The 26,804-nt window shown below is 42.2% G+C and overlaps 2 protein-coding genes across 6 annotated transcripts in view; both read right to left on the minus strand.

Annotated features, from left to right (window-relative positions):
- Positions 1-278: 278 nt before the first annotated feature.
- Cfl2 (cofilin 2) lies at positions 279-2,853 on the minus strand. The gene is made up of 4 exons (XM_051195861.1): positions 2,737-2,853; positions 1,502-1,809; positions 1,314-1,390; positions 279-1,218 (listed from the first exon to the last, which is right to left on the minus strand). Exons 1-4 carry the CDS (start codon positions 2,737-2,739, stop codon positions 1,106-1,108), a joined length of 501 nt encoding a protein of 166 aa, XP_051051818.1. The 5' UTR covers positions 2,740-2,853; the 3' UTR covers positions 279-1,105.
- An 8,578-nt stretch (positions 2,854-11,431) lies between these two features.
- Baz1a (bromodomain adjacent to zinc finger domain 1A) overlaps positions 11,432-26,804 on the minus strand; it is a 79,383-nt gene continuing 64,010 nt past the window's right edge. For 3 of the 5 annotated variants that reach the window (XM_051195832.1, XM_051195833.1, XM_051195835.1), the window contains 7 exons: positions 23,973-24,062; positions 20,468-20,715; positions 20,166-20,386; positions 17,905-18,374; positions 15,570-15,712; positions 12,789-12,876; positions 11,432-12,385 (listed from right to left, as the gene is read on the minus strand). In XM_051195832.1, coding sequence (XP_051051789.1) covers positions 12,189-12,385; positions 12,789-12,876; positions 15,570-15,712; positions 17,905-18,374; positions 20,166-20,386; positions 20,468-20,715; positions 23,973-24,062 — 1,457 coding nt within the window. In that variant the 3' untranslated portion in view covers positions 11,432-12,188. The remainder of the gene's footprint in view (positions 12,386-12,788; positions 12,877-15,569; positions 15,713-17,904; positions 18,375-20,165; positions 20,387-20,467; positions 20,716-23,972; positions 24,063-26,804) is intronic. The other 2 variants (XM_051195836.1, XM_051195834.1) reach the window with 1 other exon arrangement.

Below are 26,804 nucleotides of genomic sequence, written 5' to 3' on the forward strand. Positions count from 1 at the left end.
GGATAAATAAGATACTGGAGTATGCCACAGTGCAAAAAAAAATTCTGATCTCCGTATTATGACATAAATAAACATATTTATAAAAGAACTACCCTTTTAATGATTGTATATAAGTGGTTTTAAGATATTTTTAAACCAAAGAAATTCAACAATCTGGAGACATTATGAGTGTTACAATAAAGAAAAGGAAATCTCAAATACCAGTGCAGAGCTTAATTATGTTTACCCTAAATTTTCACATGACAATTTACAAAATTTCCAAGGAAAACAAGGCAACGTTCTGTAATATGCCACAATTTTTATTGCAACGTGGCCACTTTTGTCAGGGTAGGGAATTTGATCTCAAAACAATGTTCCATTTAAGGCTCTTTTATACAGAAATTGCCATCATGACTGATATTCAAAGTATCTGTACTGTTTCAAGACTCATACGGTAAACATAAAACTCCTACATTTATTCAGTAGTGTATACTCAATGGGAAACCAAAGATGTCAACATAGCTATTGAAGAAAATATGCAGGTAAGAGGAATGAACACTGAGGTACTAAGATAAATCAATGACAGGTAATGAAACTTAATTGGCATTCTTTTTAAGGGATTAAACACATTTTTTAAAAAAAAGTGCTTTAAACGCATAGTATTAAATCTGTGCTGCCATGTCACAAAAATAGGCTTGCCAAGGCAGGTGAGGTGTACAAATGCTCCAGCGCCTCAGAACTGTAATCAAGTGCAACTATAAATAATACTGAAAAAAAGTTTACCATATGACCAGTGGATAATACTTTCAAGGCATTCAATTAGCTTACCCTTTGTAGTACTCTAAGCTATTCACATTGACAATCACATCCATTGTAGTGCTCACTGCAAGGAAGGCATGTAACCAGTTGTTTTGGCTAAAATAAGATGGGGAAGGCATTCCTTGGGTTCTACATAAAAGTAACCGTATTAAACAGCCTAATGGCAATCACTGACAGGCTTCTTATATTCATTCATTCATCATTGTGTTGAAAGGGAATAAACAAAAAACAAAACCCAATACGATTCCAGTGGACTGAGCTGGAGAAATGGAAGCCCCTTAAGATCAGATGGCACTTGGCTATTATTTTATAGTGGCTTTCCTTCAAGGGAAACTACAACACTGCCTCCCAGTTTCTCTCCCAGTGTGGAGCGGTCCTTAATATCGTCCAAGCCATTTACTTGCCACTCATGTTTAATGCCTAAAAAAAAAAAGAGAAAAGGACACATCCATTAACCTTATTGTAATTAAGAAAGAAACTTTTTTTTCTCTGCACAAAACAGTCAATGTTTATACCTGTAAATTTCTTTTTAATGGCATCTTTAGAGCTAGCATAAATCATCTTGCTTTTTAACGGTGCACTTTCAGGAGCCCTATGGGGGGAGAAAATGTTGAATTTCAAAAGAAAAACACAGGCAAAACTGACTATGATAATAATAATCCTTGCATTTTTAAAAGTACTTTTTTCTTTTGTTTTTACACACCAGAATATAAATACTAGGTCTTCTTTCTTAGACTCTTTTGTTTCGTATGTGGCATCGTACAAAGCATATCGGCAATCATTCAGAGGTAGCAACTTCACAAAAGATGTGTAGGGGTCCTCTACAGTATCACCAATGTCACCCACCAAGATCTGCTTTGCTTCCTCTACAATTATTTGTCTTTTGTCATCGCTTAAACAGAAGAGAACTGCTTTCTTTCTTTTTTTGATCTCCTCTTGTGTAGAAGATTTTCTTACTTTCATATCATTAAAAACTTTGATGACTTCATCGTTCACTGTAACTCCAGATGCCTGAAAAATAAACAAAGGACAGGGATTTAGAACAAGTATTCTGGCTTCAACCAAAATTACTGCTGGACTAACAAAGCTTCACTCACTTCAGTTTGGGCAGGCTATAAGAAACTGCACCAAACTCAAGCAGTCCTAATTAGATCTGTCACATTTAAAGATCAGAAGGCACAGCTACATTTTCCAACTCATACTGCCCATTCATCCTTCTCAAAGCGGTACAGAGAAAACGGCAAACGGGAGGTGGAAAGGGACAAATACGAGTTGACCCATGCCTGAAATGTTTCCTATTTCACTGGGTGATGTCAGAGCTTCGGGAGCAGCAGCAAAAATACCTTCTGTATTGTGTCAACTCGGCAGGCCTTAAAAAAAAAATACGCTTCTGGATTCCAGTTAATGCTTCTACTATTTTTCCCCCTTCCTTTCTTTAAAGTCATCTTAGCCGCTGCTGCTTCCTCATAAGGAAAGAGAGTCAAGTGTAAACTCCAGCCGCCCGCGGCTACAGCAGAATGCCCCGCCGCCCATTGGCAGCGCTCTGGGAGTAACGGGTCCTGGGAACGGGTCCCCACGGCGAGCAGGCGTCTCAGCAAGGGTCTCCCCCTGCTCAGTGTCCTCCCAGCGGTTTCACGGCGGGCCTCCGGGACCCTCACCCAAGGGCTTCTGGACGCCCACCAACCTCACGGCAGCGCGGGGCTGGGCGGCACGCGGGCTGCGGCCGGACGAGGACCCTCTCGCGCCAGGCCGGCGCCCGGCCCTCCCGCCTTAGGAATCCGAGCGTCCGCAGGCCCGGGCCCGCCTGCCGCAGGGCCTCGAGCCGCGGGAACCACAACGCGGGAGCGGCCCACCGCACAGGCCCCGGGCCGGGTAAGATGGCGGCCGCGCGGGGGTCCGCGCCGCGCCCTGCATCCCCCGCCGGCGCGCCCACCTTACCATAGTGCCCGCGGCTGAGGCTGCGGCGGCGGTGGCTCGGGCTCCGGCTCGGTGGCACTGGGACGAGGAGAAGGAGGGGCCGGCGGCGGGCGGACGGGCGGGCGGGCAGGCAGCAGAGAGTGCGGGGCACGCCGGGAGCTGCAGCCGAGCGGGCGGCGGGCTCGGGGGCCGCGGGGCGGGCGCGGCGGTCACGTGGTCCGGCCCCGCCCCCGCCCCCCGCCCGCCCGTGTCCTCCGCCTGACCCCGGAGCTCCCGGGCCGCTAGCGGAAAAGCGCGGTGGCCGCGGGAGCCCCGGGCGGGCAGGAATGGCCGCAGCGACCAGCCGGGGCCATCTCGGGGGCCTAGACCCCGCCAGCTCGAGCGGTTTGCGGACTCTGGGCACCGCTCCGTGAGGAAACGGGATGTGGCGGTGGGGTAGAATTGCTTCCTTCACCTGCGTTTTCCACCGAGGGAGGGTCAGGATTGGAGCATTTCGGGGTCCTTTTGGAAGACCCCCAACTTTGGGCGACTCGTTTAGATCTCTCTGTTCTTCGTGTGTCTCATTTGTAGCCCGTGCGGGTCTCGGATTCACGATGTAGGTGCAGATGACCTTGAACTGATCGCCATGTCTCCATCCCCCAAGAGTTGGGATTGCTGGCATAGTACCCCATTTCCCCGGGTTTAGACCCCCTCCTCCCACTAAGATCAGAAAAAACACCATAATTATTACCCCAGTTTATTGAAGTACTAAGCAAAGGCAGGATGATAAGCAGGAATGTTGGCTCACATCTGTAATCCTGTGAGAAGAGGGCCAGGCATAGAGACCAGGTTGCATTTTCATAATGCTCTGGAGATGCCTTGGACAGACTCATAATCTAGATAAAACCAGTAGCTACTAGGGTTACATTTCTTTTCCCCTGTAAATGGGATCTATTGGAATTACTAGAAAAAAACATGTTTACAGCTGTGGAGGGAGAAAGGACTTAAGCATTTGATTTGGTAATTGTGTTGAAAGCTCTCTCTCTCTCTGTGTGTGTGTGTGTGTGTGTGTGTGAGAGAGAGAGAGAGAGAGAGAGAGAGAGAGAGAGAGAGAGAGAGAGAGAGAGAGAGCTGAGCCCTTCTTTTACTTTTTTTTTTAATATACATATTTTCTTTTTTGTTTATTTTGAGACAGGGTTTTTCTATGTAGCCCTGGCTGGCCTGGAACTCTCTCTGTAGAAGGGTAGGCTGGCCCCAAACTCATAGAGATCTGCCTCCCAAGTGCTGGGATTACAGGCGTGTGCCATCAACACCAGGCTTTTTTGGTTTTTATCAAGACAGGGTTTCTCTGTGTTGCTTGGACTGTCCTGTGACTTGCTCTGTGGACCAGACTGGCCTCAAACTCCTAGAGATCTACCAGCCTCTCCCTTCTAAGTGCTGGGATTAAAGGCTTGCACTCCCTCCTACTCATTTTCTTAACTGTACTTACCTTAGAGATTAAAAGTAAAAGAGGTAATCCTCTGTTGGAGCCCATCCCATTCACTGAATTCTTTTTTTCTCTTATCCCTAATCTGTGTTTGCACTGTTCACGCCTTGTCTCCATTTCTTTATTCTTCAGTGTGACACTACAAACTCTGGAACCACCAGGGTGGCTTTGGTGACTGTTGATCATCTGCCACCCTAGCTCTGAGTTATGTTCACCAGAAACCAAGATGGGCTCCTTTGCTTAAAGACAAAAAGAACCACCAACAAAAAGCTGCATATCACACCATCCCCTACTTTCTCACTTTTCCTTAATCCGTTGTTCACTTTGCTAAAATAAATAACAAGACAGAGAGAGAGAGAGAGAGAGAGAGAGAGAGAGAGCGCTTTCCCAGTGTGCAACCCTGGAAGCAGGAGAGAGGTAGCAGGCAGGCGGGCAGGTGGGGTGACTTGCCCTGTGTGGGCCTCTGGGTTGTGCTGTGTTTGGCTTTTGTTTTGAGACAAGGTCTCACAATGTACCCCTGGCTGGCTTGATACTCCCAACATAAACCAGGCTGGCCTCAAACTCACAGATCTGTCAGCCTCTGCCTCCCAGGTGCACTCCTGGGTGAGTGTTTCTGAGCACTTCCTTTCAGACCTCCCCCCCACCCCCCATACTCCCATCTCAGCCTAGAAGGTTTGTGCAGCCACCGCTACAGAAGCTGGGGTTCCAAAGATGCTAATGTCCCTCCTACTGTGACATTAGCCATATGCAAGCCTGTCCCCTTCAGCTCAGATGTAGTTCCTGTCTCTCTTTCCTTGAGTTCATCTTTGTCTCCCCACATATTTTATATTACACTAAATAATAAAACAATAGTACTTGTTACAGGTTCTGCTTCCCGTTGGTTGTAAGTTATTTAAGGGTTTGAATCCTTTTTGTCTTTGACTTTTTGGAGCTGAAATAATACATTTAAACTGTTTTGGTGCTGTAGAGAGGGAAGCTGGGGCTGGAGATGCAGCTTATTTGCTGGAATGCTAGTGTATACAAAGCCCTGGTTTGATCCCCCATGTCACATGAACCAGGTATGCTGGCATATAACTAAAGTCCCAGCACTTGGAAGGCAGAGGCAGGAAGCAGGAACATCTAATGATGTTCAAGGTCATCCTCAGCTACACAGAGAGTTTAAGGCTATCCTGGGCTACAAGAGACCCTACTTAAAAAAAAAAAAAAAAAAAAAAAAAAAAAAAGAAGGGCTGGTGGGTTGGGGGATGTACTGGAGAGATGGCTTAGTGATTAAGAGCATTTGCTGCTCATGCAGACCCAGGTTCAATCCCCAGCACCTATGGTGGGTGATTCACAACTATCTGTAACTCCAGTTACAGGGGATTGGACACCCTCTTCTCACCTTGGGCACCAGGCACAAATGTGGCCCACATACATACCTGCAGGTGAAACACACACATAAAATCTAAAAAAGTTGTTTTGTTTTAAAAGAGGACAGCTGGGCATGATGGCTTATGCCTATGACCCAGCAATTTTGTTTTGCTTAAACAGGGTTTCTCTGTGTAGCCCTGGCTGTCTTGGAATTCACTTTGTAGGCCAGGCTGGCCTCAGACTCACACATATCTCCCTGCCTTTGTCTCTGAGTGCTGGATTAAAGCCATGCACCAACACTACCCAGCTCATTTTTGTTTTTTTGAGACAAGATCTCATGTAGTTCAGACTCAGCAAACTTACTAGTTTGCTGAGACTGGCTTCCTGTCTTTGCCTTCTACATTCTGGGACAATGCATGACAATGCCCAGCTTTGGTAAAACCATTTTGAAAATCAGTTTAATTATAAAAAAAGATTTATTTATTTATTTACTTATTTATTTTATGTATTTATTTTTGTTTTTTCAAGACAGTGTTTCTCAGTGGCTTTAGAGGCTGTCCTGGAACTAGCTCTTGTAGACCAGGCTGGTCACAGAGACCTGCCTGCTTTTGCCTTCTGAGTGCTGGCATTAAAGGTGTACATCACCACCACCCAGCTCAAAAAAAAAAAAAGTGTTTGAAACAGAGTCTGACACTTTCCCTGTGACTGGCCTGGAACTTGCTGTTGTTTGTCCGGCTGGCTCACAGCTCCTGTCTCTGCTTCCTGAATGCTGGAATTAAAGCTGTGAACTATCTGCAAAAACATTAAGCTACCATAAAACCCAATAAGTTCATTCCTATGTACATATCCCAAAAACATTAAAGCATATATTCACACAAAAATCTGCATGTGAAAATTCAAGGAAACATTATTCATAACAACCCCAGACTGCAACCAACTGAAGTACCAACCCCCCACCACTGTAGGTGGGTAAAGGAAGTGTACCCATGCCACAGAATATGTTTAAAATGAGAGCAGTGGTGGACTTGCAGTGACAAAATACCTGGGTGAACCTAAAAGTGCTTTTCAAAGTGAACGAAGCCAGTTCCCCATGTATTACATAGTGAATCCAGAGCCGGAAAACCTACAGACTGTAGCCTTGTGCTTGTCTGGGGCAGGGAGGAGAGAATGTGGAGGGACCTAAGTCAGTATGGGGGTTGCCTCCTTTGGGGAGGTGAAAGTGTTCTAAAATTTGATAGTGGTGATGTCACACGGCTGTGAATATAGTGAAAGCAGGGTGGGACTCATAAAAGGAACAGCATTTCACTACTGCTACCTCTGTGAAGCCTTCATGTGACTCAGACTGCTAAGTTCCTGTACTGTGAGGTCAGGATCCTAAATTAGAACTAGCAATGAGATGTGTAAGACCCACGGTGAGTTCTGTGGATCAGGGGTGAGTCACAGGCCTCAGACTGGAGCACAGGATGCCTGCTGTTTCTTCTCTAAGTTCAACCTTGAGTGTAGAAAAGCTGTTTGCTGGCAGTGTAGGGGTTAAGGAACACGTGTCAAGGCTGGGAGCGATGGCTTATTAGTTAAAAGCATATATTGCTCTTCCAGAGGACCTGAACCTCTTTTAGATTCTGCAGGCACCTGACCTGGATTGTATATACCCACATGCAGACGCTCCTATACACACAATTTTAAAAAATAATGAAAATACATCTTAAAAACAAATTAAGAAATTGTACCATTTTATAAGCCTGTCCTCAAGGTAGGATTACAGAGTCCAATTTCTCCAGTCCTTACTGATATGATGATCTGTTCATCTTTTTTTTTTTTTTTGTCATCAGTGGTTGTGATACAGTATCTCAATTGTGTTTTGTTTTTTGTTCATTTTTTCTGTTTTCATTTCTTTTTAGAATTTCATATATGATTACTGTATTTCCACCATTTTCCCTCTTTGCTCCAGTTCTTCCTGTGTTCCCTCAACTCCTTCTCAAATTCATGGCCTCTTTTTCTTTAAGTATAATTGTTACACATGTATGTGTACACACACACACGCACACACAGTCTGCTGAGACCATGGGGGCAGCTCATATGTGTTCATGATTGACCTCTCAGGATTGGCTAACCTGCCATGGGGCTTGTTCCTGGAGATGACTGATTCCAGCAACCTGTAGTTCTTCTGGGGCTGAAGCCTGTGGGAATTCCCCCATCTATGTTGCTATGTCAGTTGGTGTTGCTTAGCAACTCTAATGGGATTTTCTGGGTGCAGATCTCCTGTCTCACAGCAGACATCCCCTCCTGGTTCTCTGGCTCTTGCAATCTTTCCTACTCTCTTGATACCCCCCTGAGTCTTAAGAGCAGGGGTTTTCTGTTTAGATGTGTCAGCTGGGGCTGGGCATCCCACAGCCAGTTGTTCTAGACATTGTGACCAGTTGTGGCTTTTTTTTTTTTTTTTAAATCTAAAGTAGCTTCTTTGATGAGAGGTGAGGCTACCTGCCCTGTGGGTATATGGGTAAGTATTTAAAATGCAGTTGGGAATTATACTGGTCTAGGAAAGTAGCAGCAGTAGTAGGATCTCCTGGTCCCACTGCTTCACCAGCCATGCAGTTTATAGAATTAGGCATGAATTTCCCTCCTATGGAGTGAGCCTTAAATCCCAAGATACAAGTGACACTATTGCACCTTTTGGGATATCTCACCATGCTGGTCATTGTTGTTGGTAGGCATCATATCTGGGTTGTGATTACATCACATCTGGGCAGGACTACTGGCTGCTCCTTCTGATATGAGAGCTGGTCCCCAGGGAGGAGACTTCAGGTCAGGTCCAGCTTAATTCCTGCAAATCCTCTGTCTGAAGTACGTGGTGACTTCAGAAATAAGATATTACCTTCTATTTCTGGGAGACAACCAAGGGCAATAGCAGCCTATAGTTTTGGGAGTCTTCCAGACTCCCTTGACCAACAACACAAAATGAAGTTCCTTGTGTTTGGCATTATGTGTGTTGTTGAGGCAGGTTCTACATAGCCCTGACTGTCCTGGAACTTGCTATATAGAGTAGGCTGGCCTTGAACTCACAGAGATCCTCCTGCCTCTACCTTATGAGTACCGGGACTAAAGGTTTAAGATACCATACCCAGCTTGGAGTTTGGAAAATCTATGGCTCTTGGAGGAACATTGTCACCTTAAGTGGCATAACTTCATTTAGACTATCTATGTGTAATTTAACTTCATTTAAATTTATGTATAACTTTAAATAAATATAAAATACGGTCCCCTATGGCATTTTCAAACATCCTTAGTGTTAAATACCCCACTTCCTTTCCTTCTGTGTTGTTCTCCACTCCTGAAAATAAGTCTCCCCTTTTCCAGTTCCCCTTTTTGTATTCTGCTAGTCCCCTCTCCAGAGATAAGGCCTCAGTGTAGTCTAGGCTGTCTGAAACATTATGTAGCCCAGGCTAGCTGCTAACTTATGATCCTCCTTCTCTGACTCCTGAGTGCAAGAATTATAAAGATCAGCTACCACTTAGCCTCTTCTCATATACTTTTTGAATTTTCTTTGGAGAAATATCCAAAGTCTTAGGAATGGATTATTTTTTTAAAATTAAGCACACATTCTAATTTATGTGTGTGTGTGCATGAGCATGCACATGTATGTGTGTGTGTATCTATAAAGTTTAGAAGTGGACATCCGGTCCCCGGGAACTGGAGTTGCGTACCTTTGTGAGCCACCTGGTCTGAGTGGGTGCTGGGAACAGAACTGTGGTCCCTCTGCAAGAGCAGCAAAAGCTGTTAACTGTTGAGTCATTTCTCCCACCCCCCCTCCCCCCCGGACTATCTTTTAACTGATCTATAAGAGTTGTTTGTTTTGGATACAAATCCCTCACCAGGTACAGTTTGAAAAAAAATATACCTTCATTCTGTGGGCTTTTGCTTTCTTTATAGTGTTCTTGTAACACAAAGATTTTAGCTTCTGTTGTTTTCCTTCCTTTAAAAGTTTGTTTTGTTTTTTGAGACAGGGTTTCTTTGGTAGCTCTGGCTGGCCTCAAACTCAGAGATCTGCCTGCCTTTGCCTCCTGAGTGCTGGGATTAAAGGCGTCTACCACCATCTCCACCAGCAGCTTTAGTTGTTTTCTGAGCGTATCACTGTATAGCCTAAACTGGCCTTATGATCCTCCTATTTCCAAGCCTCCCTGGCACATGCTGGCCTAGAAATCACTTTGTAGACCAGACTGACCTCATACTTATAGTGGTCCTCCTGTCCCTGCCTCCTGAGTGCCATCATGCCTGTCATTGAAGGTTAACTTCTTTTTAATGTAAACTAAAAACAAATGTATTGAGAGCTGGGTGTACTCCTATAATCCTAGCAATGTTAAGGCCTAGGCAGGAGGATCCTGTTGCAGGCAGCCTGGGCTATGTACAGCCATGTCAAGCTGCTTTGGGCCCTTTATGAAACTAACTGTTCCTTGTGCCTTGAGTGTTAAAAATCTTTTCTAAAGATCTACTTCATTTTTTATTTATGTGTATGCATATACACACTGATAACCACAAATGTCAGGAGAAGGTGTCGGCTCCCATGGAGCTGAAGTCAGCCCAGGGATGTGGGTTGTTCTAGGTGGGTGGTGAGAACTGAACTCTGGTCCTCTGGAAGTGCAGGACTTGTTCTTAACCCTGAGCTAGTTCTCCAGCCCTGGTTTTAAATTTAAAGGGAAGCACAGTGACATCTGTTGGCCATCACAGGAACTTGATCTGTTTTACACTTGTTTGTGAAGGAAGGCAAGTCACTCAGGGAAAACTAGCATTGAGAAAGGAGGGCTCTGTCCACTCTAGCTCCAGGGTTTGAGAAGTCACGCAGTGCCCAGCAGTCAATAGGCGGCCAGGCACACAAAGCAAGACATACTGGCTTCTTTCCCATGTAGCACTCTTTGCAATTGTAATCGAGCAATTAAAAAAATAAGACGTGATTAAACACCACAAACAAAGCAACTTCTGTAGGAATTTATTTGGACTTATGGTTCCAGAGGGACCCATTGGGGTAGGGAGTTTTAGCACGGGAACCCGAGAGCTCACATCTCAAGCAGGCATATGAAGGAGAACAGAAGAAGGTGAAGTCTTAAGCTCTCAAAGTCTCACCCCTAGTGATATACTTCCTCCATCAAGGCCACAGTTTTTTGTTCTGTTTTGATTTTATTTTGAGGCAGGGTTTCTCTGTGTAGTTTTGACCATCCTGGAACTTGTTCCGTAGATCAGGCTGGTCTTGAGCTCAGAGATTCACTTGCCTTTGCCTCCTAAATGCTGGGATTAAAGGTGTGTGCCACCACCACCTGCACTGCTAAGACCACCCCTCTCTCTCTGTCTCTCTCTCCTCCCCCAGACAAGGTTTCTCTGTAGCTTTGGAGCCTGTCCTGGAACTCGCTCAGTAGACCAGACTGGCTTCAAACTCACAGAGATCCACCTGCCTTTGCCTCCCTAGTGCTGGGATTAAATGCATGCACCACCACTGCCTGGTCTAAAGCCACCTTTCTCCTCATACAGCACTACCAACTGGGGACCTAATGTTCAAATACAGAGCCTATAGGGGGCATTTGAATTTAATCCAGTCGGGTTCTCACCGTGTAGCCTAGATTGGCCCTGAACTTGTGATCCTTTTGCTTCTTCGTACTGAGGGCTACTATTACAGGCCTGCACCACCAAGACCACTAAAATCAAGGATTTAGTTGGAGTCAGGCACTGTAGCATGTGCCTTCAATCTCAGGACTCAACATACTTCTTTCATCTTAAGAGAGTATGTGAAAGAATATTACTGCTACCAACGGGAGGCATCTTCCACCCAGACAATGAAACACTGTCTGCATGGTTTCTATGATCTATAGATATTAATAATGAGACTGACTTCAATTTGAAAAAAAAACTTCAGAATTCAGAAAACATGAAAAAATGTATCATTTTATTTGTACACAGAAATTTATCATTTGTAAAACCGGGGAACTGTTATTAGGGAGGAGAGATGGGGGCATTTTTTTTAAATCATTAAGAATGTTTGAGAAATAAAACAAAAACAGTAAAATTTTTTTAAAAAATTAAAGAACATTTTCCAAGTATAAATTTTATAAATACAAAACAAATTCACAAATGACTTTGAATGCTAAATAAATATCTAGTTAAATTCAGTTAGCACTGGCTACAGGAAGTCAGGGGTAGACAACTGGATTCATTCATGTGTAGTGTTGAAATCATGTGCCCATTAAACAAGTCTGAAGACACACACTCTCTAAACTGTGCTCCAGAAGACTCATCTGTGTAGATAAATCCTCTTTAATATCATAACTCCTAAAAGGTCAGTAACAAAATAAATCATAGATGAAAAGATATTTTCCAAGATAACCTGAACACATGAATGATCTCAAAATGTACAAAACCTCTGTAAACCAGTACTATATCCAATACATCTATTAAACTTAGTAGATACTGAACAAAAACTGTAGCAAAGGAACCCTTTCCTACATTCTCCTGAGTGCTTAATATTAAAATTGAGAATATAGTGCAGGCCACACTTGGATGTGGTCGACTAGCTGTTATTGCTTTATACTCACATCTGCTTTAGAGCATGATTTAATGTTCCATTTTTATGAACGATTCTTGTTTTTCTTCACATACAGCCTTTAGAAGGACAAAACTAGACCCGTGACTTTTTTGCAGTGAGTGGCATGCTAACCTGGTCCACACTGCTGGGTGAGACATGGAGTCCAAGCTTTTGAGCTTGAATATGAAAAAATGCTTGAAGCCGAGTCCCAGCTTTTGCTTCACTTGTGTTCCGAGGGTTGTACTCAAAGCAGTTCGAAAACATTAACTCAATATCATCAATAAACTCAGCTAGAGAGAGAGAGAAATAAGATTAGGAATGAAACTACATACATCAGAAACAAGCTTTGTACAGTGGAAAAGTTACTAAGAAAAGTAAGCCCGCTTATATGCATTATGTATTTACAAAGAACTTGGCTAGAGAGATGGGGCAGTTTCTTGGCTCATTATGAGGCCCTATGTTCAATCTCTAGTATCCAAACACAAAAACCAATTCTTCCTTAGAGATAAGCCTCTACAAATGTCTTCACTTACTTAACTCAATCCACCTTTCATCTCAGTATGTACTGATAAGAATGTGAGGGATAGCATAGGCTGCCTGCCATCCATCCAACTATACTAATGTACAACATTTAAAACAAAATAAAATAGCTTAATCAACAAAAACAATGAAAAGAAAATATAAGTTACTTACATGCTAATTTATATTCACATTTATTTACTTTTTCTCGAATTATATTTAAGGCAATGGGCTTCTTAATAATGTCATAGTAGTCTGGAACCTGTAAAATAATTCAGTATTTCATAGCATAAAAAATTAATGGACATATGGTTAAATGAATTTTATACCAGAAAAGCAACTTAATATCAGTTTATGAATACTATTCTATTAAAACATGTCATTTTGAGTAGCTATAATGATGTAGAAACTTGTTTGATAATGCAATTTATTGTGAAAAAACAAACAAAATACAAGTTTTACTCATGGTTTTCCCTATAAGCTGTCAATATGTGTCCATAACATTTTCTTTTTTGTTTTCTGAGACAGGGCTTCTCTATGAACAGCCTTGACTGTCTGGAACTCGCTCTGTAGACCAGGCTGGCGTTAGACTCAGAGATCCTCCTGCTTCTGCCTACTGAGTGCTGTGATTAATGGCATGTGCCACCACACCTGGCTCATCTCTACTCTTCTTAGAGCTGGAGACACAGGCATGTGTGGGATGCCCAACTTGTTAGACTGTCATTGAGATCTGAACTTTGGTTCTCATGTTCGCACAGCAGGTGCTCTTAACCAATGAACTACCTCTCCAGCCCCTGATCATTTTTTTCATTTTGAAATCTTTGCTACAGTGACAAGTGAAGTCTTATATAACCGTGCCACAGCCTCTACTTAATTGAAGCTATCCATTTCTCACACTATCATCATTTCTAGGACCTTACCTATAGTCCTTTCACCCTGAAATGTTAGCACTCTCTGAAGCCTTATTTCTCTTTCTGAGGTTAGCCTCTAAATCACAGCTGTCCTGCCTTAGCCTTCCAAGCATGTGTCACTCTGGCTCTTATTATTATTATTTAAATTTCACTGTGTATATACTTATACCGAGCATGTCCTTTTCACAGTCCCATATAACATTTCTAAATCAGGCTACTCTCTTCCCTGAAAATGTTCAATCAACATCTTTTTTTTTATTTTACTTCTAAAATATTATAACTTTTAAAAATTTACTTTATTTATTTGTGTGCCTGAGTATGATTATGCATGAGAGGTCAGAAGAGGCTGTCAATTTCCTGGAGCTGGAGTTACAGGTAGTTGTGAGTCAACAGCCATGCGCACTGGGAGCTGTTCTTTCACCCTCTGAACACCACCAAGGCTCTTAAGCGCCTAGTCACATCTCTCTAGTCCTGACTTTGGAAAAAAGGCTTATTTATTTGGATTTTCTCAAGGCAGGGTTTCTCTGTGTAGCCTTGGCTGTCCTGGAACTCACTCTGCAGACCAGACTGGCCTCGAACTCAGAGATCCACCTGCCTATGCCTCCCAAGTGTTGGGATTAAAGGTGTGCACCTATCACCTGGCTATTATTTTTACATTATGTGTATGGATGTTTCCTTCCCTGTATGTGTGCATGTGCGTATACCATGTGCATTTCTGGTGCCTGTGGAGGCCAGAAGAAGAGAGTTGGATCCTTGTAACCGAAGTTATAACTGAAATGGTTGTAAACTACCACATGGGTGCTGAGAACCAAATCTGGGTCCTCTGGAAGTACTCTTAACTGCTTAGCTATCTCTCCAGTTCTGCTATTATAATTCTATTACAGAACTATAACTTTACCCTATCACTGTTAAATAGCAGGCCCCATCCTACCCATATACAAACACAACACCATCTCATACCCCTTACTTAGACTGGCCATCTCATATCACAACCAGTGTGCTCTTCAGACAAGGACCACAGCTTTTTCTTGGGGACTTGTTGGGATACAAACCAATGGCTAAGAATCAACCCACACCATTTAAATTAATAAGATATCTGAGATGGGACCCAAGTATATTTGCCTGTTTTGGTTTTTGAAATAGGGTCTCACTAAGTAGCTCTGGCTGTTCTAGGACTTACTATATAGATCAGGCTGGCCTCACACTCAGAGATCTTTCTGCCTCTGCCTCCCCAGTATTGGGACAAAAGGCACGCATTATCACATCTGGCCCTCAGGTATGTTTTACTATGCCTTCTAAAATGATTCTGAGGCATGCTATAGTTTGATAACCAACATATAAGAGAAATACCATTGATGATATTAAGTTAGATTCATTCAGTGAATACTTACATAAAAATTATTTTTTTAAAGATTAATTTATTGTGTACACAGTATTCTGTCTACATGTATGCCTGCAGGACAGCAGAGGGCACCAGATCTCATTATAGATTGTTGTGAGCCACCATGTGGTTGCTGGGAATTGAACTCAGGACCTCTAGAAGAATGGACAGTGCTCTTAACCTCTGAGCCATGTCTCCAGCCCCAAAGAAAATTTATTTTAAGACAATGTCATCATTATAAAGAATCAGTTATGGGGCTGTTGAAATGGATCAGTAGTTAAGAGTATTTACTGCTCTTATAGAGGACCTGGGCTCAAGTTCTCAACACACACATGGTGGTTTACCACCAAGTTCCAGGGGATCTGATGCCCTCTCCTGGCCTTTGCAGTCACTGTATACACACAGTACACATACATATAAACACTCATATACATATAAACCGCAACTAAATAAATCTCAAGTATCTGAGAGCAACCTGGCCATATGAGATCTTGTCTAAAAATACAAAATAATTACAGGATCAGAAGGGACTAAAGGCAATGCTGTGTAGTCTTAGTTTTGTTCAGTATAGAAAGCAACCTTTTGGAAAGGATTCAGCAGTGTAAACAGGTGCAAATCAGGCAATGAATGAACATATTTTATAAAGTCTAGTTATAGTATTACCTGGATTTTAGAAACAAGTTTCAAAAAGGGCCAGCTATCATCATGCCGTACCAATTCCACAACAAGCTGTTCAAAGGCAGACAATTCATGAACGCCTCCCTGTCGGCCAGAACTTCTACGATTCAGTGGTACAGGAGATGACTCTGGGTAAGACAGACAGACATTTTAGGCAGTATCAAAGCAAAATGTCTATTGTAAGTTAAGCTAGTCACATACAAGCCAAATTTCAGTACAAAGCAGACACTTTACATGAGATCTTTGCTTTTCACATGTATGTGGCCTGAATGTATATATGATATCTGCATGCACGTGCACATGTTTAGCTGCCTATGGAGGCCAGAGGTTTCTGTTGGTAATCAGTCCTATGGCTCCTCCATATTATTCACTGAGGCAGGGCTTCTAAATCAAACCTTGAGTTGACCAACACAGCTACTCCATCTCTTGTGTTGAGCCTGCCACCCTCACCCAGTATTTACATGAGTCTGGACTCCCAATGCCCCTGCTTGGATGCTTGGGTTTCAAGCCATAGGAAAAGTTACCTTCTCAGGTCAATTAATTTATCTGAAAGACATGGAAATCTGGGCCAACTACTCATAATTTCCTTTTGATCTTCAAGGTTTTGAGGTTTTTTTTTTTTTTTTTTTACTCAATTTTGCTTAAAAAAATTTTTTTTTTTCAAATTCTTAAAAAAAAAAAATCAAAATAAGCTGGGCATTGGTGGTCACACACCTTTAGTCCCATCACTCAGGAGGCAGGTGGATCTCTGTAAGTTCGAGGCCAGCCTGGTCTACAGAGCAAGTTTCAGGACAGCCTCCAAAGCAATACAGAGAAACCCTGTCTTGAAAAGAAAAATTAAAATAAGCAATTCTCCAATATCTCTTAAAATGTATCTTGAAGAAAGTATATTATGACAGGTTGGTGGTGGTGTACACATTTCAGCTTAATCACTCAGGAGATATGTGTGAGTCTCTGGGAGTTCCAGGCCAGATAGGGTTACATAGCATGCCCTTGTCTCAAAAAGGAAACAACAACAACAACAAAAAACAACCTTAAATGGATTACTGAAAATCTAGGGTACAATATTGTTCATAGATAAATCCAGATGTTTAAATCCCTTACAGTGTAAATCCACACATTCCTCTCATTATTTCGGGTTTGGTTGTGAAAGTAACAACAACAGAAAAAGTTTTACAGAATTAATTTCTTTGTTTTTTGATACAGCTCTGGCTGTCCTGGAACTCACTCTAAACCAGGCTGGCCTCGATCTCAGAGATCCTTCTGCTTCTGCCTCCTAAGTGCTCGATTAAAGGTGTGCACAATTTCCTAGCTCTGACAGTTTCTGTGCCACCACCACCACCTAAATCTTTTTGTATTTACTTTTATTTGTTACATTTATTTATTTATTTATTTATTTATTCATTGTGTATGTGCATGTGGATCACTATGTAGATTAAAGGGGTGATACAATAACACTCAGCTACAGAGGGTAATTTACAAGTAATGTAATGTTCTTGCTTAGTGATGATTATGTGTGTTCTGAGGGAGCAAAAAATGGGAGAATGAAATGCATGAGGCAAGCATTTCACCACTAGGATATATTCCTAGCTCTGAAAAGTGTTTTCTTGTATTAAATGCTCAAATGCTGACTAAATTCCCCCATTAAAAATGGAATACTGGGGTGGGATGGTGGTGGCACATGCCTTTAAACCTAGCACTCTGGAGGCGGAAGCAGATGGATCTCTGTTAATTCAAAGCCAGCCTGGTCTATAGAACTAATTCCAGAATAGCCAAGGCTAACACAAAGAAACCCTGTCTAACACCCCCCTCCCCCAGGAATCCTAGGACCAGAGAGATAGCCTACTGGCTAAGAGCATTTACTACTCTCTGAGTCCAGTTCTGAACACCGTATCTGGTGGCTCACAACTACCTGAAATTTCAGTTGCAGTGGATTGAACAGTCTCTGACCTCAGCAGGCACCTCCACACACTTGTTTTATGAAATAATAAGGGCTAAAGAGACAGGTCTCTGGTAAAGTGCTTGGCCTGCAAACATGAGTATCTCAGTTTGATCCCAAGCACTCAAATAGAAAACAAAGTGTAGTGTCTATGCTTCCTCTGGACGACACACGCCAACACACACCCACACAATTTTCAAATTGAGTACATTGCCCTGTGCCAGCAGAGACCATTAGTGTGCTCAACTTTGTGTGGCAATAGTGGCCTCTTCAATGAGATACACTTTAGATCAAGATGCTTTGGGTATCATAGGAACAGCTTTAAAAATGACCATGACTCCAATGTCTTAGGTAAGGAAGAGTGTAAGTTGGACTCCATACCTGTAGATTGTCTCTTCCTGCCTCTTCTCTTAGATTCACTGTCTTGGAGAGAAAGTCCTGCGGCAGTATTTAAAGGTGTCAACTGTCCGCTTGATCTAGAGGTGCTGACTCTGAAGTTAGTGAAGCTGGGACTGTGTTCTAGGGAATTATCAGCACTCTTCCGTACTTTTCGCTTTCTAGGAGGACTAAGCAGTTCCACAAACACATCTGCTTGCAGTGTGCCAGGACTGTGGCGAGTGGAACGACTAGCAATTCTTAAAGAGCGAGTTTCTGTAGGAGGAGCAGATCTGACCTTCCTTAGGCTCCTGCCAGCAGTCTTAGCAGAACCAGTGGTTTTGGGTGTGCTGTGCTGACTCCTTGAAGGGTATCTTCCAGGGTCTTGTCGTTGGCTGCGACTTGAGAAAGAGGAGCTGAGTCTCCCTCTTGTTTTAATTGGCAATCTAACTTGTGGTCTTCCTCGTTTGGGTGGGCTGTAAATATTGTTGGAAAACACAATTATCGCACAGAACAATGATGAACGTATGGTTACTTGTATTCAGAGTGTTATACATAAATTACTAACACATATAACTGAACTTATCAGTTCTTACATTTAGAGACAAATTCCCATGGAAACTATACTTTCATGTATGTCTCTGAAACACTGGAAGGCATTTATTTTCTAGGTAACTAGGACATCATGAAAATCAAGTTCAGAATTGTGATAAACTAATAAAATCCTCAGGAGAATGGCAAACAGACCGTCCGTGTCATTACCATTGATACCACCGATACAGAGGCAACTGATGGTTGTTCTGCCAATGGCTGATACTGATGTAGGCCTCAAACTTGTGGTTCGTGAAGACCAAGCCAAGAACCTCTTTATTACTTGCTGATTTTGACTGCCAATACAAAACTAGATTTAACTCACCTCTTTACACACTCCTATTTAACCTGGAACATTCACAAGACTTCCAGAACTAGACCAATTGATTTTTATGTGTGTGTATATGTAGTTCAGGTGTGCTAACCCTGCATGGACATTGTGGAGGCCAGAGGTCAACAACAGTCTTCTACTGCTCTCCCCTTGTGTTTTGAGACAAGGTTTTTTGCTAAAGCTGGAACAGGCTAATTAGAATAGACTGGCTAGTCAGCAAGCTCCTGGGATCTGTCATTCTCCACATCCTGATCCTAGGGATGGGGTTACAGGTGTACCACGTTCTGCTTTTATGTGGGTGTTGGACGTCCAAACTTGGGTCCTCATATTGCATTGTCAGTTTACTGATGAAGCCATCATTCCAGGCTCCCTAGAGTCTTCATTGTTATGCTTAATATGATAATGTCTTCAAAAGCCTTATATGGTAGATGGCCTCTTCTACCTGGTACTCTTCAAAAAAAAATATATATATATAAAATTGGAAAGGAAGTGACAGAGATAGGAGATAAATTGTAGGAGAGGGAACAGGAAGTAGATTTGATGAACACATGCATGTATGAAATTCTCAAATAATAAAGGAGGAAAAACCCTTTATTCCAACAAAAAAAGCGGGGGGGGGGCTCTATTAATTATTCTCCTCTGACAATGGTCATTTTGTATTGGAAAGTTCTTGGCACACTCCATTTCTTGATTCCATGAGGTTGGTACAGATGTTTAAAATGTGGGGGGGGGGGTGATCTAAGAATGAGAACAAATAATACAATATGACTTCATCTTGTTGTGACTATATCTGGGCCTACTGATGGAGAACCAGTAGATAGAAAGATCTAGTTTTTAAATATCTGCCTACTAGATATATCTACATAGCAGGTATGACTTGGCCTTCACTTTAGTCCTGAAAGGAATGGTTGACTTGGGTGTGATGGTGTAATTCTGTAATCTGAGCACTCAGGAGGCTAAGGCAGGATTACTTCAGGTCTGAGGCTAGCCCAAGCTACAGTGAGACTGTTTAAGGGGAAAAGAGAAAGATGAAACAAGGGAAGACAACCCCAGTGTTACCACAGCAGGAACAGTCAAGCTTTCAAACCCATGCAGAGGTCTGAGTGACAGCTTGCCGAGTCTCCAAAGAGTTGTTAAGGTAATGGGGCAGGAGCATAAGAAAACAACAACACGGACTACTTAGATCAGAAACATCCACCTTAGAAATATTCCAAAATATTTATAATACATGAGAAGCACAGGTAGTTTCAGACATGTTAGTTTTAAAACAGTTATGACCCAAACTATTGTGTGTGGATTTGAGAGCCACAGGCTAGAATACCCTCATGTTGCAAACTGGACTCACCTGAGTTCCTCTTCTTCAGAGTCCTCTTCATCTTGTTCCACCTCATATTCTTCCTCCTCACTTTGACCCTCTTCATCATCATCATCAATTTCGTCTTCGCCTTCCATGCTCTCTTCCATCTCTTCATCACTTTCCAAGGACGGTCTCTGTCTCGAGGAAAGTCTCCTGGGACGTTGCTTTGGTCGACACTCTGGACAAAACCAATCTCCTTCAGGAACAGTCTGAACAAATCACAGAAATGACCGTTACCTAGTGGCCAAGATCTCTATTCCAATGTGGGCAACAGAAATAAGTTAAAATACCTTAAGCTTTGGTCGGACGCAGTAGGTGTGATGTCCTCGATCACAGCCATCACACAGCACCATGTTTTCAGCATCTCCCTTTTTCCGGCAGATCTTGCAGCGTGCATTCAGTATAGATTTAGACCACATCACACTGCGGTCCAAGGTTGATAAGTGCAGAAAGACTTGGGACAGACTAGCAGAGGAAAGGAGAGACTCTCTCCAACGGTCCAGGACAGTTTTATAAGAACGTCCGCTGTCACTGCCATCTTAAATGAGAGGGAAAGTGATTGAAGTTCTGGGGGAACATAAATGCCTCCTAGAATTACTTTTTTTTGACAGTTTAAACAGCTTTAATTTCATGTTTTTTATGTTTGTTAAAAAGACTACCCTTAATATTGAAAACTAAAATTCCATGTGATCCCAGCATTTTGGAGGCCAAGCAAAAGAACTGCTGTGATTTTGAAACCAGCCTGGACTATGCAATGAATTCCAGGTCAGTATGGATTGCAACGTACCAGATTGTCTCACCTTCAAACTGCCCTTGTTTCTGATGAGCCACATTTTCATTAATGACATAAGGAATTACTTAAATCCACAAACCAAAGGCTTGAGGATTTTAATAGTTAAAAGAGAAAGGAATTTAGGCAATGTGTTAAAATTGGTTAAATAAGTTATTCTTCCTTTGATCAAGTATGTTACTTTCTCATTGCCAGAAGAATGACTGTTTTCTAATTTCAACACCAAACACATGAGATTTCTTTTGAGCTGATGACACACGTTCTGAAATTAGGTTGAACTGTTGGTTCAGTGTATTCCTGAGAATTAATATACTAAACACCATTGTGTAGAATACTTTGGAAAGTTTACCACAGTAACACTATTAGTCCTGCACTCAAAAGACTGAGAAAAGAGGTTCATCCATAAGGCCAGCCTGGGCAACATATTAAGTTTAAGGCCATCCTGGGCTACTTTGCCCTATCTCAAAACAAAACAAACAAAAAACATGCCCCAACATAAACCAACCAGACAATTAACCAACCAAACAAAGCAAAAAATGAAAATCCAAGCCAGCAAGATGGCTCAACAGGTAAGTGTGCTTGCCATGCAAGCCTGACGACCTAAGTTGGAGCCTGAGACTCAAAGTGGAAGGAAAGAACCAACTACAAAGAGTGTTCCCTGACCTTCATACTATGCTGTGGTGCACACATGTGTAAGTGCATCACTCCCACAATAATACTAATTAAAAAACAAAACAAACAAACAAAAAAAAGCTAGACCTAAAGAAAACCAAACCCCACAAAGTGTTTGAATGAACAGCTCAGAAGTAGAATGCTTGCTTTGTATTACAGTCCTAGTTTTTCATCCCCAACAATACACATCCACACACCACTATGCACAGTTTTATCAATGAAATAAAATATTGTGAAAACTAGCAGAACAAAACTAATAAAGAACTCAAATAACAGAACTTACAGAATATGAAAACTATGTTTAAGAGATTAAGTCAGATATCCCTTTCTCAGAGCCATTCCTACTCGAGTTCTTTCTTATTTTTCCTTAATAAATCTACATTTACCCTGCTCACTTAAAAATAGATCAGGAGGTTTACACGAGTCAGAACTCTGGTGAGTGTGCAGATCACTGGTAGAACATCTGCCCACTATCCATCAAGTCTTGGGTTTGATCCCCAGTGTAACTAAAACAACAACTCAGTGGGAGAAGAGGGGGGAAAATCAATAGATGAATCAAATAACTCTCCTTTTTGGGTTTTCAAGACAGGGTAGGGTTTCTCTGTAACAGCTTTGGTTGTCCTGGAACTTGCTCTGTAGACCAGGCTGGCCTCGAACTCACAAAGATTCACCTGCCTCTGCCTCCCAAGTGCTGGGATTAAAGGCACGAGCCACCACCACCACCACCAAGTGAATCAAATGACTTTTCAAAGCTAGAGAAAATGAAGTGGGAATGAAGGGCAAAGATTTTTAGAATGTGACCGTATTTTCCCACATTTATCTTTCCACATATCTAGTGTTGCTGGAGATCAGACCAAGGATTTGATGCACACTAACTAAGCCAGAACTAGCTCACACTCCAAGGTACCTTTGTAGACAGTACATAAACTAGCTGAATTCCCAATTCCTATTTCAGCTCATCTCTACCTTACTAACACACACTGGTTTTTTCTCTGTCCCCTTACTCTGTATATGTCTTGACTTTAAATGCCACATGGAAAGCTCTGGCATGAACAGTACCTCCAAGGAAGGAAGGACCAGAAAGCATTGCTAGTTGGAAGATCATGAAGAAGTCTTTCTCGACAAATCTGGACACCTTATTTGGTAATGTCAAAAAATAAGGTTGAAGAATGGCCAACATGTTAGAGTGGAAGAAAGGTTAATTATACAAAGTTTTGTAGTCTTGGAAAGCTTTGTGGATGATTTTAGTTCATGATTTGGTGAAAAATTAAAAAAAGAAAAAAAAAGAAAAGAAAAAGAAAAGGTAAATTTAGGATCCTCTTGACTCGGCCTCCTAAATGCTGGGATTACAGCATGAACCACCCACTCCTAGCTTAGTGTGAGTGCAATCCCAGTTCTAGGGGAGCAGAAATGGGAGGTAAGAAGTTCAGTATCACCTTTCCCTACAGAGCAAGACTGAGATCAGTTATGCCAGGTTAGCATTGAGATTATTGGCCTATACCACTATCCTAGGCTTTTTACATTTGTACCAGAGATCTAAACTATCTCCTCTAAATTCCTTCCCAACCTTTTGTGGAGACAGGGTCTCCTGTGGTCTAGGGTGGTGTCAGATTCCCTATACATCCTAGGATGGCCTCACAGTTGCACACAAATTTGCTTCCTTCACTAGCTTGAACAAGCTTTAACAAGCCAATTACACATCACTTGTTCTCTAGGTTACATTACTATTAAGGGCAAAATATGTCTTGCTTCTCTTATGTTCCATTTTGCTGGTCTAGATAAACTCAATAAATTGCTAGCTAAAATGTTAATACAAAATATGTACCAAGATTCCCTATAGTTCTCTTGATGTTAGTAGGAGAAAAACACGCTATCTATGAACATTTTATGTGAAACAAGTAAACAGATGCTCCATTTGTTGAGTATTTGGACACATAGCTAAGTAAACTAAGATTTATTTTGCACATGTCAACTTGGAAGAGCTATGAGGGGATGGCAAGATGGCTCAGCGTGCAAAGGCATTTGCTGTCAAGCTTGATACCCAATTTCCATCCCGGAGACCAGGGGGAACCAACTCCCCAGTTGTCCTCTGACATCTAACCATGTACCATAGCATGCATGTGCATGCACATGAACATACAGAAAACAAATGATTGGCTAATGTGTGAGATGCAGCAGGCGATTACTAAGAAGACAATTTCCCATTCCCGTCTAAAATATTAAATTCAAGATTTTCCTTCAAAACTAAATATACACATTAGTACTCAGCAACACAGAGTAAAATGGTTCTTATAAGACAAAACACACATTTGTGTAAAAAGTTAAAAATTTACCATCTCTCATACTAGATTGATCGTCCTCTCTCTTTTTCTTGTTCTTTTTTTTTCTAGCTCCCTTTTGATCTTTATTAATTTCTGTGTTACCTAATTTCAAATTGACAAAGTTAGTTGAGAATGTCTATTATAGCTTAAGGATTTAACCATAAGCATCACATTATGATGAAATTACTAACTTTAACAAATAATTCTCACATCATCTCATCTAAGACAATTGATTGAACATGATTCTCTGCCCCAAATTAAAAAAAAAAGCCCATATATAAACCTATTTTTATCAGTGCAATTAACTACAATAGAAGGGTGGATGTTCTCCCTCTCTCCCTTTTGATGCTAGGGATTAAGTCCAGAGCTTCACACACACTAGGCAAGCACTCTGTCACTGAGCTACAATCTTAGCCTCTGAGACAAGGTCTAATATCTAGTTCTTGCTGGCCTAGAACTCACTGTGTAGATAGACCAGGATGCCTAAACACAGGTATCCTCCTATCTTTGCCTGCTTAATGCCTCTATTTTAACTGTATGAAGTTTTTGTTTATTTTCAACTGGCAGCTACCTGTATTTACTTGATGTACAAGCGTGCATGTACTACACAGTATTTGTGAAGGTCAAGGGACAACTTTTAGAAGTTGGTTTTCTCCTTTTACCCTTGTGGGTTCTGATGACCAAACTTAGATCGCTGGGCAGGTAATGCCTGTACCTGTTATGCCATCCCCCTGGTCCCTATTTTAAATTTTATTATGACTGTCAGGTGTGCAATTTAGTTGGGAGGCTGAGGCAAGAGATTGCTGTGAGTTCAAGTACAGCTCAAAATACACAGTAAGACCCTATTTCCTGAAATGTCACCTAAAAAATTATTCTGAGAGCCCAGACTGGTTTTGAATTTGTAATCCTCCTGACTCAACCTCCAGAACAGCTGGAGGGAAGAAGAAAGCCCTGAGTGAATGAATGTATTGTTGACATGAACATAGCCAACCATACCAAGGACTCCAATACCTCAGCCCCACAAAAGTAGAAAAGTCTTACCATGGTAAGGCTCACAATAGCAAAGTATTTCTTTAAGTCCTAGAGGGAGTAATAAATACGCACAAGCAACTGTAGCCCATGCCCAATGTTTCCAGCCTGAGGCAGAGACCTCCTGAGATTAGCTAACACTACCCACTCCTGCACTCCACACTGTACCTAATAAGCAGGTGAGGCTCCTGATTGCTGCTGGTGGAAGTTGCTTTCCAGAAGGGGTAGCACACCCCCACTGGACCCTAGCTTCCCAGTACATGTGTCTATGTGTGGGGTTCTAGGACCCAGGCCATGCAGGACACAGTAACAGCGAAGATCACAGATGTGTGACCCCTATGTCTGGCAGATTTTTTGTTCCAAGAAACCAAAATAAGGCTAGACAGAAAAACACTGTCTCGAAAAACCAAAACAACAAAAATGATGAAGTTAAACTGGGAAAACTCCTATGGCTAATTTCCTATGCTGAAATATTAGAAGAATGTAGTATTATTCTACATCAGACATTCATAAGATGGAACCTCCTTCTCTCTCTTCCAAATGCCCTGTATTCATTCCCCTCAGCCCAGGCTGGCTTCCTCCTCTTGAGTGCCGGGATTACAGGCATGTTCTCTGCCACCGAGCTAGTGCTCAGCTTTTGAACTTCATTTACTTGAGATCCTAAATTAAACTGGTCTCTTTTCTCTTGTAGGATGAAATTTAAGTTCTAAAATCACTATATGTGTAAATGGGTCTTAAGATCACTGTGGCCCTTGCATAACCCAGCAGATACAAGTTGCAACAACTCCCATTGCTAACATTTTTCCTAGCCCAAACCTCTCTTTACTAAAATGTACAGAAGAAAATGCAAGCTAACTAAACAACCAGAGCTCATTTTTTCCCCCTTTGAACTTATAAGCAACCTTTTTCTTTGAGGTTTTCAAGGCTAGCCTCAAGAAGATTGGAGGCTTCTTTTAAATCCCTATCTTAAAGAGTTAGGCAGTGACAAACCGTTTATGGAATACAAGGACTCTACAACCACAAGGCAATGGTAGGAATCTCAGGGCTGGGCAGGGAGGTTCTCCTCTTCTCCCCTTCCACACCTGCTGTTTTCTTTGACGGCCATGCCACGGCCCTGTTCTCTCCAGTGTCTGGGATCTTTTGGAAACCAAGGCTGAGCCTTTACTAATGATCTTCCATGGCCCCTGCCTAGGGACTCCAACTTTACCACACGATGCTAGGCCTCAGCCACTCTCCAAGAGTCTCTCAAGTTTGCATCTTTCAAGCCTTCAAAACCAGCACCACGAAACCTGCCGAGTTTTGTTGCCAGCTTGAGATATAGATCTGGACACAGCCTCTGTTGTGTTGACCCTGAGAAAATACTTCCCTACTGTCCCACTGATATGTAGACATTTCCACTTCAGTGGTGCTGGTCTCTTATTAATCAGTTGATTCTTTAGTCTCAGTTGATCAGCACACAGGCTCTTAGCCCCAAATACCACACAAACAACCCCTATTCCAAGCGCAAGAGAATCTTTGCTTCCCTCTGAAATCTCAGCCAAGGCTCCATTGCCTGCCATTTCTCTCAGCATTCTTATCATCTAAGCCCCCAATAGAAGAGTCAGTAAGTTCTGAGCACATAAGCTAAGCAAGCAAACACTACCATGTAGCTATGTCCCCACCCTCCTCCAAAACCCTCTTAACTCCCTTCCATCCCCATTAACACCTCTCCTTTCCACCAGTTTCTTTTCCAGGGTCATAAATTTTGGTTTGACTTTGTGATCCATTTAATCTAACTTGGGACATTTGTGTGACCATTGGATTGGAACAACCCTC

Source organism: Phodopus roborovskii, unplaced genomic scaffold (genome assembly GCF_943737965.1).
Source record: "Phodopus roborovskii unplaced genomic scaffold, PHOROB, whole genome shotgun sequence".
Taxonomy (NCBI): domain Eukaryota; kingdom Metazoa; phylum Chordata; class Mammalia; order Rodentia; family Cricetidae; genus Phodopus; species Phodopus roborovskii.

What these genes read in the sequence shown, in the direction of transcription:
- Cfl2 (XM_051195861.1), bottom strand. An exon ending in GACCTAGTATTTATATTCTG is followed by an intron (nt 1,391 to 1,501) that starts GTGTGTAAAAAC and finishes CTCCCCCCATAG; the next exon opens with GGCTCCTGAAAGTGCACCGT. An exon ending in CATTAAAAAGAAATTTACAG is followed by an intron (nt 1,219 to 1,313) that starts GTATAAACATTG and finishes TTTTTTTTTTAG; the next exon opens with GCATTAAACATGAGTGGCAA.